The 12,913-nt window shown below is 42.1% G+C and overlaps 1 protein-coding gene across 1 annotated transcript; it reads right to left on the reverse strand.

The window, feature by feature from the left end:
• On the reverse strand, nt 1–9,053 carry tnnt2a (troponin T type 2a (cardiac)). The gene is made up of 9 exons (XM_084068433.1): nt 8,922–9,053; nt 7,804–7,867; nt 7,199–7,315; nt 7,008–7,085; nt 6,459–6,569; nt 6,131–6,240; nt 5,907–5,997; nt 5,368–5,408; nt 1–297 (listed from the first exon to the last, which is right to left on the reverse strand). The coding sequence occupies exons 2-9, from the start codon at nt 7,858–7,860 to the stop codon at nt 264–266; spliced, it is 639 nt and encodes a 212-aa protein (XP_083924559.1). The 5' UTR covers nt 7,861–7,867; nt 8,922–9,053; the 3' UTR covers nt 1–263.
• Between the last annotated feature and the right edge of the window lie 3,860 nt (nt 9,054–12,913).

A 12,913-nucleotide genomic window follows, 5' to 3' on the forward strand; every position in this document is an offset into this window, starting at 1 on the left:
TATTTACACTCTCACACACTTTAGGAAAGATTAATCAGTCATATAGTTTAATTAAAGTACAGAACAGGAAACCACAACAAGACAGAAGGGAACGTGATAGCAGGAGGAACTGTCTGGAAAGCAGCCATGTTGGGCAGGCCAGGCGGGGCAGTATAGGTGATGCCAGGGTGGAGCTGCTGCGCTGGTGTGAGACACGGCTTTGGAAGAGGCGACGGCTGTTTCGGGCGGGGCAGGTGGTTGATCTGCTCCGTCAGCAAAGAGTTTTATTTCCTCAGGGCTCTCTTGGTCCTCTTGGAGCTGTCGTAAACAGAAAGATTCATTGTCGGAGACTAGAGACACACTTTCCCACGTATGACTTCCAAAGGATCACACTCAAAACGGAGAACAATGGGAATGAACATTAGTGACATTTTGAGGCCACGGATCTCCCCACCAGCCATTACAAAAATAACACGCGTAGAGACACACACACACACACACACACACACACACACACACACACACACACACACACACACACGTTGGTATGACTAATACTTAAGAATGTCAACAGTTTAGGACTGCAATTGCATAGATGTTATTTTGGTGCACAACTAAGTATACATCAGGCATACTGTAACTCTAACCCGCCCCCAAAAAACTAAACGATTCCTCTTGTGAGGACCAGGAAAACTGTCCTCACAATATCTATTTAAGTAAATTATACCATACTTGTGGGAACATTTGACCCACACAAGTATAGTAATACAAGTACACACACACACACACACACACACACACACACACACACACACACACACACACACACACACACACACACACACACACACACACACACACACACACACACACACACACACACACACACACACACACACACACACACACACACATATTGGCACACGGCCTTAGACATAATACTCAGACAATAATGTACGTATGTATTGTTATTGTAAAGTTAATGAGGGAGGGAGGGATGGAGGAGCCTAAGGCCTTTGAATACGTGCAGATTGACAGGTGGGAGAATGTGGTGTGTTGGAGGGGAATGCTTTGACCTCAAAGTGTAAATTACTGACGAGAAAGATAACAACTGTTATACTCTAATTCCACAGAAACACACACACTCACGGTGGCATGCTAAGCACAGTGAATGCACAACTGTCGCGGCTTACTCTTAACAACAACTGGTAGAGCGGTGGGGTCTGTATACTAGACATAATACACTGTCTGGTGAACGTAAAAGCACATTGTGTACCGGCAGAGATGTAAGCTTATGATACAGTTTGAGTCAGACTTTTAGAGAGGCAGTGATATTCTCTCTCTAGCTAGGCCTCTATTTGTGGCCGTGTTCAGTTCAGTGTTGATTGCAGTCTATATCAGGTAGAGTATGTCTAAGACTGATATTTAGTCGGTGTGTGTTTGTGTGTGTGTGCATTTTCTCTGGAATCAAACTACCTGTAATGAAACGCTTTGGACAGATTTCTGCGCGAGTGCCTTTGAACTCAAACCACCGAACACAAAGACCACTCACTTATAATACTGCATTGTACACCAGGGTTTCTCAAAGTAGGCATCAGTCCAGGGCTCCAGGGGTGCCGCAGAATACTTTGATAATATTTGGGGTTTACCAATATCATTTAAACAATTATTTTGTATCAGTTTAAATGTGAAGTGCAAAGTTATTTTCAATCAGGTCTTCTAACGGTGAAACTGATATTCTCTCAAGCTTTCCTAATGACATTATGCAATGTTGTGGTCGCCATCATCAACATCATCATCATCTGACATCTAATAACAATAATCACTGTAAAAATAATAATAATAATATTGGTCCCCACTCCTTGGGGTGTTTTTTGTCACTGTAGGCCTATATTTGCATATACGTGAAATTTGTCCTCGGCACTTATACCCATCCTATAATCAGTAGGAGCAGTGAGCAGTCATTGTGCAGTGCTCGGGGAGCAATTAGGGGTTAAGAGTCTTGCTCAGGGACACACAATGATACAGGGCCTAGGGCAGGGGTGTCGAACTCATTTTGGGGTCCGGGCCACATTGGTCAAATGGTGACTTGATGTGGGCCGAAACCAGTTGCGGACGTGCATGTGCGCTCACACGCATTCAGTTATACAGCATTGTTTTTCAGTCTGTTGTCTCAGTCACTGCTACTAACTACAGTATATCACCTTTAAAAACATGTTATTATGAAGAAGAATAGCTACTTTAATTATTGACTTTAAAAACAAAATGCAGTTTGTAAGGAGCATTCAATCCGGGAACGCATACTGTGTCTTTTTAGATTATATATATATATATATATATATATATATATATATATATATATATATATATATATATATATATATATATATATATATATATATATATATATATATATATATAACATAAGTGTTTCAGAAAACTGTTAGGATTTAGAAGACATTTGTAAAGAATTGCACAAATTTCCATGATTTTTCAAAAATAGCAGATCTACAAGCTCATAGTGAGGCACTCAGTGCACATATACATACACATATATGATTAATTAAACTCATTTACATGTAGCCAGCATGAAATGTCATCTAAATCACTTGCTCCTTCCAGACACCTGACATCTCTCTGCTTTAACCAACGTGTGTGTGTGTGTGTATGTGTGTGTGTGTGTGTGTGTGTGTGTGTGTGTGTGTGTGTGTGTGTGTGTGTGTGTGTGTGTGTGTGTGTGTGTGTGTGTGTGTGTGTGTGTGTGTGTGTGTGTGTGTGTGTGTGTGTGTGTGTGTGTGTGTGTGTGTGTGTGTGTGTGTGTGAGAGAGAGACACAGACAGAGAGAGAGAGAGAGAGAGAGAGAGAGAGAGAGAGAGAGAGAGAGACCGTGCTATGCTGACTCCTGTGTGAGGATCAAAGAGTATAGCCATTACTACTCGACTAGTAGTTGAATACACTTAACGAGCCAATCAGCCAGAACATTCCACAGCTGGGGAGAGACAATACTTCTGTAGAGCGGGCCATCAGCGGTAGGCTACTCGCTGCAGCGAGTGGGGGAGGGGCTGCTTGGACGCGTGTTAGATGTAGTATCAATTTACTATTTTAAAAAGTATTTTGCGGGCCGCCATGGACCTTTCCGCGGGCCGCAAAACGCCCGCGGGCCGCCAGTTTGACAACGCTGGCCTAGGGCCTCTCATACTGTGTGTCAAAGTAGTCAACTATTCCATGAATATGAGGTGATAAAGTAACAATGTAATTGAGGGGTGCTGTGAATAAAATAATAATAATAAAAACTTTTTTAAAGGCCTGAGCACAAATAGTTTGAGAACGACTGGAACTCTTCCCACTAATTATTGCTACATTTTGGTGAAAAACCCTGGCAGTTTAACATTGAGGTAGTAGTAGGTAGTGGGTACCCACAATGTTTAGGTACCATTTGACCTGTATCACACACACTAGCTTTATGTCCATTGTTGGCAGATAGTGCAAGAGAAACAAGCGGCCACTCGTTCAGGTCTAAGAAAACGAACAAAAAGAAGCAACTGGCTGCTTGTTTCTCTCGCAATATATGGCAACACTGGCTCGCAGCGCGCGCTCTTTGAACTGCTCTGAGTTTCCGGTTTTCTGAAAGGACAACACGACAAACAAACCCCTTCAGAACAGACGTTTGTTGTATGATTTACGACGTCGTGCGCGTTGTGCCTATTATCACCTTTGAACTATTACTTCTACTTAACACCAGAAACATCTCTGTCTCAAGTGACTGGTTTATTCATAGAGTTTAAAATAGGGGGTTTATTAGGCTACAGTATGTAAACAAAGAAGCCTTTACCTCTGCACGTTAGACCTCATGCCGAAAACTCGGCATAACATTTTTATTTTAGTATCTTAACACATACAGTGTAGCTACATAAGCCTTCATACTAAATTGATACATTAATATATTAACAAAGTAGCCTACACGGGCTATTTTTTTTGCAGTAGACGAAGAAGCCTGTAGCCATATTTTCGTTCAATTGGCCCAGCTCGGTTTCCATGGAAACGAGCATCTAGAGATGCTGCGTGCGGGAAGCGCGAGCCGAGAGACCCCCCAGAAGTTGTGTTGTGTGAGTGACAGTCTGACAGAGGCCAAATGTTTTATAGTTGTTTTAAGTCATATTGGTACCATATGGAATGGGTCCCAATATGAATATGAGCAGTCGGACAGTGCCACAGAACCTCCCAACAAGGATGTCCATCCACCTAAAGACTGCAGCAGTGGAGAAAGTCAGCAGCACTGAACCGAACCCCACCATGTCCGTCCGTCCGTCCCCCAACCCTGCATGAGGTGAGTCTCTGAACTGAACCCCATCATGTCTAGCACAGTGGTTCTCAAACTTTTTCATGTCAAGGACCCCCAAATTGACACTTATTAGCCCGCGGACCCCCATTTGAAAAGATAAGCCAGGGACCCCCATAAGAGAAGGTTTATACGGCTTTCTAGCAGTGATTCTCAACCATTTTAATGTCAAGGACCCCCAGTTTGACATGTATTAGGCTACGGACCCCCATTTAATGGCATTTATACCTCTTGGACCCGAATTTATATTATAAAATCAATGTTAATTTAACTCTGAGAGTGTACAAATGGAACCGAATGGACCCGTTACACTCAGAGTTACAGAACTATAAGGGTCCATTTGGTTCCTATCCATCATTTAGCTGGGGACCCCCTGGAACCGCCTCAAGTACCCCTGGGGGTCCCCGTACCCCACTTTGAGAACCAATGGTCTAGCAGTACACTCATTGGCCTGGGAAGGCTAGCCCAGTGGTTCTCAACCTTTTCAGGCCGCGACCCCCCAAAATAATCATATTTGAACTGGGGACCCCCCAGAATAATCGTATTTGAACTGGGGACCAACCACCCTGACAAGTACTTGGAATTGAGCACTTGAGGCTTTAAATTTAGTTTGACTCGGTTCCACAGATAAATATTGTGAAAATAGCAGATCTACAGTACAAGCTTGTAGATCGGCTATTTTCCCCCCCAAAAAATCACTTTCTTATTTTATTTGAAATTTTGGCCAATGTTTGACCAGTTTTCATAGTATAGTTTGTTGATTACTTTTTGTGCAGTAATGGTCTTTTTTTTAGGTATTAAAAAGGTCTTAAAAGTCCTTAAATTGTCACTTCACTGTCATCTGGGGACACCCCCTTCAGTAAAGTTATAGGTTTTGTAGATATGAACATGTAGGCTAATTTGCAAAAGAAAAATAATCTAGGGCTATAGTCCAAAGTCTAGCCTGTGGGCCAATTGTGGCAAGAGGGTAGAATTCATGTGGCCTGCCGTGGCTTCCTTCCTAATGTATAATGTTTTGCATTTGAGTGATGCATTGAAAATGTTCTCACTTTTTCTGGTGGTCGCTCACACGGTTCCTGAGCACGTTTATCTGAAACACAAAGGGAAACAAAATGTCAATCGACTGAGTTCCATCCTATTCTGCACTTCACTGTACTGTACAGCAGGGGACTTCAACATTTTTCAGCCCAAGGACCCCTTAGCTGAGAGAGAGATGAAGCAGGGACCCCCACTACATAGTGAATAAAATTGTGTCGCAGATTAAACTTTTCATAGTTTTCATAGATAGTTGGATTCATGTTAATGTGTATTTTCATATAGTTCACTTTTTAAACCCTCAATATTTAGTCAACTTGACCGTTGGCTCTGTACTTGGCCTGCTCTTTTCCCCTCTACACCAACTCTCCGAAAATAGCCGATCTACAAGCTCACAACAACGCCTCGCAGCGCGAGGCGTTGTGAGCTTGTAGATCGGCTATTTTCGGCTAATGTTCCCCATCACACAAACATTTGGCGGACCCCCTGTAGTAACTCTGAGGACCCCTTCTGTTGAAGACCCCTGCTGTACAGTATATGTTGCTTTACTGACCTCATATTTCTGTCTGGTAGTATGGTACTGGAAATCAAACTTCTCTGCCTCTAGCTGGTGCATCCATTCCCACAGCTCCTTGGCTTTCTCCCTGTGGACAACATGACACAGAAGATCATTATCTTGAGGTCAAGTGTTATTTTCATCAAAATACAAGTCCCGTTAAAAAAGAACAAAAAAAGCCTTATACGCATGTTATTTTATCACAGTGGTGCTCCACTCACTTGAGTGCCTCCTGGCTCAAGTGATCGATGTCCAGATGTTTACGCCTATCGTGCAGTATCTTCTTCTTCTTCTCTCTCTCTGTTTGCCTCTTGCCGCTCCGCTGCGCTGCCTATGAGAAGAGGTAGAAGGAGGGTAATAGAGGTCTCGGTTGTACTTATGATAATAACTAATAATGTCACTGTGGAAATACAAGAAAAAGGTGATGTAAAGCGTTGCAATTTTAGTTGAACATCTGTTATTTTCAGCTAACTGCGTTGTTGTACCAGAAAGTACATTTATTTTGTAGCAAATGTCCCAGGGCTGTTCACTGGCCCTCCTCCTACTCACCACCTTCTGCATGTAGCCTCCAAAGTGGAGGCTGGTTAGAGTTTTATTCTTCTTAGCATCATCGTCAGCTCTCTTCTTGGCTGCCTCCTCCTCCTTGCGAGTCCTCTCATCCTGGAGAGAAGAGGGATAGAGATGAGGTGTGTGTGTGTGTGTGTGTGTGTGTGTGTGTGTGTGTGTGTGTGTGTGTGTGTGTGTGTGTGTGTGTGTGTGTGTGTGTGTGTGTGTGTGTGTGTGTGTGTGTGTGTGTGTGTGTGTGTGTGTGTGTGTGTGTGTGTGTGTGTGTACTAATGTTCTGTGTTTGCCATTATTGGCAGTAACTTTACATGGAAAAGATGTGGTCTCCTACTGTATACCCATAACTGGTAGTCTGCTTAGTGTCTAGTAGTGTATACAGACAATTGTGATCATGATCTTACATTGCTTTTTTTTCCTGACATGATTATGTCTTTAACTGAAAATCCAAATAAAGAAATTAAAATGTAGGGGTGGTCAGTCTGTGCAGAGAACACTAATGCATGATACAGCAACTTGGCTTTAACCGTACTGTACCTCGAGACGCTTCTGTCGTTCTTTATCTCTATCACTGCGGATCCTGTGCTGCTCCGCACGTTCTGAGCGGCGCTTTTCCTGCAGAATGCATCATTCAATTTTAAGATCAAATCCCAATCCTTAGATGCATACGTACATTTATGTACAGTATGTGTGTTGATGTCAGATCGTGGTGTGGGTGGGTCACTCACAATCCTGTCCGTGAGATTAATGAGCTCCTCTTCCTCCTTCTTCCTGTTCACAAAGTGAGCCTCGATCAGTGTCTGCAGCTCTGTCAGGTCTTTCTCCATCCTCTTGCGGTGGATGTCCTGTTGAAACAGATAGGTGTTCACTAGGTCTCTTGTCTCTCGGACCAGGGGTTGCTGCCCATTATGTTTAGGGGCTCCCTCAAGAGGAAAAGACTCATAGTCAGTTCTAGATTTAAATGATAAACAAATCAATTAATTGATTGTTCATTTAACAAAAATACAGAAGGAAACTAAAGGACAGTTGAGTTCTAACTTAAGTTGATTGGAAGGTTATATGGACAATCATACAAGGCAATCTCAGGAGGACCACTTTTTAACATTTTAACCACTTTATCCCTATTATATGTAACCACTTTATCCCCTATTATATTTATCCCTACTATATATTTTACTTTGGCTATTCATCTACAAGCTCACATTGTGAGCTTGTAGATTGGGGCGGCTGCTTGGGAAACGGAAGGTTCCCTGTTCGATCCCGGGCTCCCCCTGAGTTAGTGTTGAAGTGTTCTTGAGCAAGCCTCTGCTTAGGTCTCTAGTCTGGTACTCACATCAAAATCCACCTTCTCTCCATCCGGGATTTTTGGTGGGATGAGGTTGGGCATCATGAACGGCCTGCAGATTAATAAATAAAACTTCCCAAATAAAACAACTGTTACAAACAGGGTTTGCAAAAAGTAAAAATGCATGCCAGTAAAATTAAAGGAGATAAATAAATGTACTGCATGTATGAAAGAAGAAACCATGCAAGATTGCAACAGGAAAGTGAGTTTTGACCCTTGAACATTTGGCAAAAATAGCTGATGTACAAGCTCACAACGCGTTGCGTTGGGACGTGTTGTGAGTTCCTTTGTACAGCTATTATATATATTTTAACTTGCTCTGATGAAGGCATAACGCTGAAACGCGTCAGAATAAAGAAATATGGTTAGCTGACTGACAGTGTCTTGCTACTTTTATTTTGGAGTGCCGCTTCCTTTCACCTTGGTGGATTTCATCCTATTGAGTTTATCTTGTCAGCTGAGCACCCACGGCCATGGAAGGAAAACAGAAGACGCATACCTGGCTCCAGTTTCACTTGTACCGCTATTTTCAGAGAAGAGATACAGTATGGTGGGAAAAAAGGAGGGGGCCTATACTGTAGTATAGAGCCCTGAGGGACTCCGGTCAATGACTTATACAGTATATACACTGTATAGTATAGTATAGAGTATACAGGGTTGATGTTTTTAAAGGAGGGGTTGTTGTCGAGTGTGAATGGAGGATGTGAGCGCGCTATAGAGACAGGAAGGGAATGTACTGTGAGAGAACATAATACGGCCGGTCGTTAATCTCCGTGGATGACATATGTAAATGAAAGAAGTCAACAAAAAAAATCCACCCTTTATGTAATTGCATGTGTGTGCATGTCTGTGCATGTGTGGGATGCACACGTGTACAGTCAGTGTGTACGGTAAGGTAAGGTAAAGCTTTAATGTAACCCAGAGGACATTGGGTTTGTAACAGCAGTAAAAAGAAAAGTGGAACAATACATACAGGTTACCGAGTGACATACAATATAGACATACTCTACAGTCCACATACACACATAAATAGGGCTGGGCAATATTATCGGTATTATATAGATTATAATTCACGCGCGTCTGTGTGTGCCTACAGTATTACTCACTTGTTGAACTTGGGTTTAGCCTCTTCCTCTCCCTCTGAGAATAAGAATAAGAAAGACAGGATTCATTCCATGTATGTGGGGAATCCATTCCAGACAATCGAATACAACTCACACAGAGCTGACAAGATTAATCACACATTGTGCAGTAGTTGTACTGTAGGTGTTTTACACAGAGAAACACACATACTCAATCATGCAGCGTGACATGTGTTGCCTGCACATGACTGATTATAATGAATGATGATTGAACCTGGCAGTATACACAGCCATGATGAGGACATTCCAAACCAAACAAGTCCTTAACTGTGATACACCATTCTAGGGTTGCAACTTGCAGCTATGCATTATTTTCTTTTTTTATCTTTCTTTTTTGATTAATCGAATAATCAAGAAGCATGTTTTTTTTTAATCTTTTATATCAACAAATGTATTAACAACTTAAGCAGTAGGCCTATTTTATACTTTGAGCCGTTGAATGGTGTCATGCAAAAATAGTGAACATATCAGATGTACAAGCTCAATGCTGTGACACTTGAGCTTGTAGATCTGATATTGTCACTGTTATTTATTCTTTTGGAAACTTTTCACCTATAATGACATGCCTAAAATAGGGATCAACTATTAATCGATTATCTTCGGTTTGGATTAACTGTTGCACCACACCATTCAGATAGAGACAGTATTACCTCCACCCTCCTCTCCTTCCTCTCCTCCATCTGAAATGAAACACACCAAGCAATATAGATATTGTTTTAAAAAGTGTTATAACTCAAGTGGATGGCAGAGTCCACACCAAACTATTTATGATGACAACAGTGTTGAATGATATACCGGTAGACGTAGATATCGATATAGTATACAGCCCTTTAGTTTGTGCGGTGCGTGTGTTTGGGGGGGGTAGAGACATAGGGGTACATTGACCATTGTATTGGTAAGTGCTGGTTTTCAGGAATGTGAACAGATAAGATGTTAGAGCAGAGAACATGATGAGAGGAGAAAGATCATAAGAACAATGATAAGGACTATGACTGTGTTTTTGTGTGTGTGTGTGCGTGTGTGCGTGCGCGCATACACACACACACACACACACACACACACACACACACACACACACACACACACACACACACACACACACACACACACACACACGTGGGTGTGTGTCCTTCTGTTTTCTTATCAGATGTACAGTATGGTGGTGCGATACCTGAACGGGAAACGATACTGACTCATTATAACTGATCTACTCCCAGTTCAGAGCACAACCGCGTTGGGTGTAGTCTGATGGGAACCCTGACTGTAGCCACTGTGACTAAACATTGAGTGTGAGCGAAACAATGCAAGAGGGATTAGTAGGACGGACAGACAGACAGACAAACAGGTACACACAGATAAGAAGAGAAAATAGGCACGACTCCGCCTGAGTTATATAACTGCAGAACTGTCACATTCCACAGTGCAGTGCGCGTGCGGACCGAAGATAATTTGAGTGTCTGTCTGACTCAGGCATGCACTCTCGTCTCGTTAGCAACACCGCTGTGAGGGGTGTCTGTAATCCTGTTAAAATGTCTTGCTGCTGATTTCATGGCTGTACATGTGAATGCTTCCTTTCACCTTCACCCTGCTCTTCTTCGTTCACTTCTTCTTCCTCGGCTCCCTCGTCCTCCGCCGCAGGCTCCTCTACCTCTACCGGGGCCTCTGGGGGAAAAGGAAATGCACAGCAATGAGATCACAGTGTGTGCAATATATCCTGATAACTGATAGCTTTTGCATTAATGACTCGCTGACTGATTGACAGTAAATACACCGTCTCCCCTTTCAGTGACCTCTCTTGAGTTTTCATTGTGGCCGCGGAAATGGACGGGTGTGTCTTTTTAGTTGGCTGTTTCACACTAATGATGTTGCATGGCGTCATTTTGCACATTCTGAGACAAGATGGCAGGTGTTGGGGAGAGAAATGCCACAATGACTGTGGGGTTTGACACATTGTGACTGAGTAATATACTCTACTGTACAGTATGTACGTGCTATGTGACCTTGACAGAATATCTGACTGCTCACTTCAGAATGAGCTACCTAGCTCTGGCATTTATTAGAGATAACACTAAAGTGTGTGTGTGTGTGTGTGTGTGTGTGTGTGTGTGTGTGTGTGTGTGTGTGTGTGTGCGCGTGTGCGCGTGCGCACTCGCACTTTGCGAGAGAGAGGAGAGAGAAGTCTGTCTTTTGACCATCCGTATGAAATCATAGATTTGAATGAAAAACAGCATTAGTGAACGTAGCAGCAAAGCAATACCTTCTTCAGCCTCCTCCTCCTCTGCAACCTCCTCCTCTACCTCCTCCACCAACTCCTCCAACTCCTCCTCCACCTCCTCCTCTACCCCCTGCTCCTCTGCTGGGCAAAGCATGAGTTTGATTAGTACAGCAAGTAGGGCTGGGAAATTAACAAAATGGCACAAAAAAGTCTAATTGTTTTTGTTATCGACTAAATCGTTTCATACGATTAACCACTTACCCTGTATTATACTTTGTTGTACGATGGTGGTGTAAAAGAAATAGTGAAAATAGGCGTGCTGCTGTTTTCAATTTTTTTTAAATAATCGTTTATTAATCATAATCGAGGCAAATGTTTGAAATAATCGTGATATTGATTTGAAGTCATATCGCCCAGCCCTAACAGCAAGTTCGCTAGGAGAGAAAACACCCATCTCCATCCTCATGGCAACATGATGAGAGATCCTTTTGCAAGATTGATTCAAATGGAACCAATCGTGAGTCACTAAACAGCCTCGTGAATTAAAACTTTATGCACGTGATAAACAACAAGTTATCACTAGCAGCACAGTGATGTCACAACAATGACAAATAGCTCCAAATTGGTTTCTAGTACCACATGCATGTAAGACAGCAAAGGAAAATGAAGTGACTGCTTTTAAGTCATTCATGGCATTAAACAAAGCCTACTCAAACATGTGCAAGTGACTCCACAATCTAGATATACAGTGTTCTCAGAGAGGTTGTCCTACAGTATATACTGTATACCTTCAGCGACTTCCTCTTCTGATTCAAGTAGCAGGTGAACATACAGAGAAGGAATATGAATGTACTGTTGTTAGTCACATGAACAGTGGGAAATGCAAATACTATACTAGAACACAGAGAGGTTATTGTTGCCTTGACCTCTTTGGGAGGCAAGGTATGTTACAGCTAAGGAACATACCTTATTATACACCCAAACCTTATACAAGCAAAGGAAGGCATTAGATGTGCTGTATGTATGTATATATCTCTACATCATGCAGACGTATATTTGGTTACAAATGTAACCAAATGGACCCGGGTCCATGTGATTACATTACATGTGGATAAATTAACATTGAGGATTTTTACTGTGTAACTAACTAGTATGCATTTTAACAGATAGTTGAGTTGAGTTTTCCCAGCAACCACCTGTCTAAGTAAACAAATGGGTCTCATAGATAAGTGAGTCATGCTTCCAGTTCTTACCTTCTGCCTCCCTGCCAACAAGAGAGACACGTACATGATGAATGATTGGTTTCTGTCATTACAAAACAGAGATACTACACTTCTGTATCTGTCGACTGTCAATAATATACCGTAGAAAGGATATGATATTCTTATCTGTCTATCCACAGTTTTTTTGTTAATAAAGACAAGTGTACAGAAATGTTTACCTCTGAAAGTCACAGAGATATAAATTCATAAGGGGAGGCTGGTTCAGTTACAATGACGAAAAGCAGTCTGGCAAGGCCAAGGTATGTAAAATCCACACCATTTTTTACAGAGAGTTCCAGATTTTGCTGCACAGGCATACGTGATATTGGTTAATTATTATTACTGTAAGACATTTAGGATGCACCAAAAAACAAAACAAAAAACACAGAACATATATTTGACTCACTCCTGCTCCTCAATCACTTCCTCTGTGTCTGACATGGTTGGTTGTCTGCGTTCAGTCTTTCAGCAGTAAAACC

The sequence above is a fragment of the Gymnoscopelus microlampas genome, assembly GCF_963454915.1.
Source record: "Gymnoscopelus microlampas genome assembly, chromosome: 10".
Lineage (NCBI taxonomy): Eukaryota > Metazoa > Chordata > Actinopteri > Myctophiformes > Myctophidae > Gymnoscopelus > Gymnoscopelus microlampas.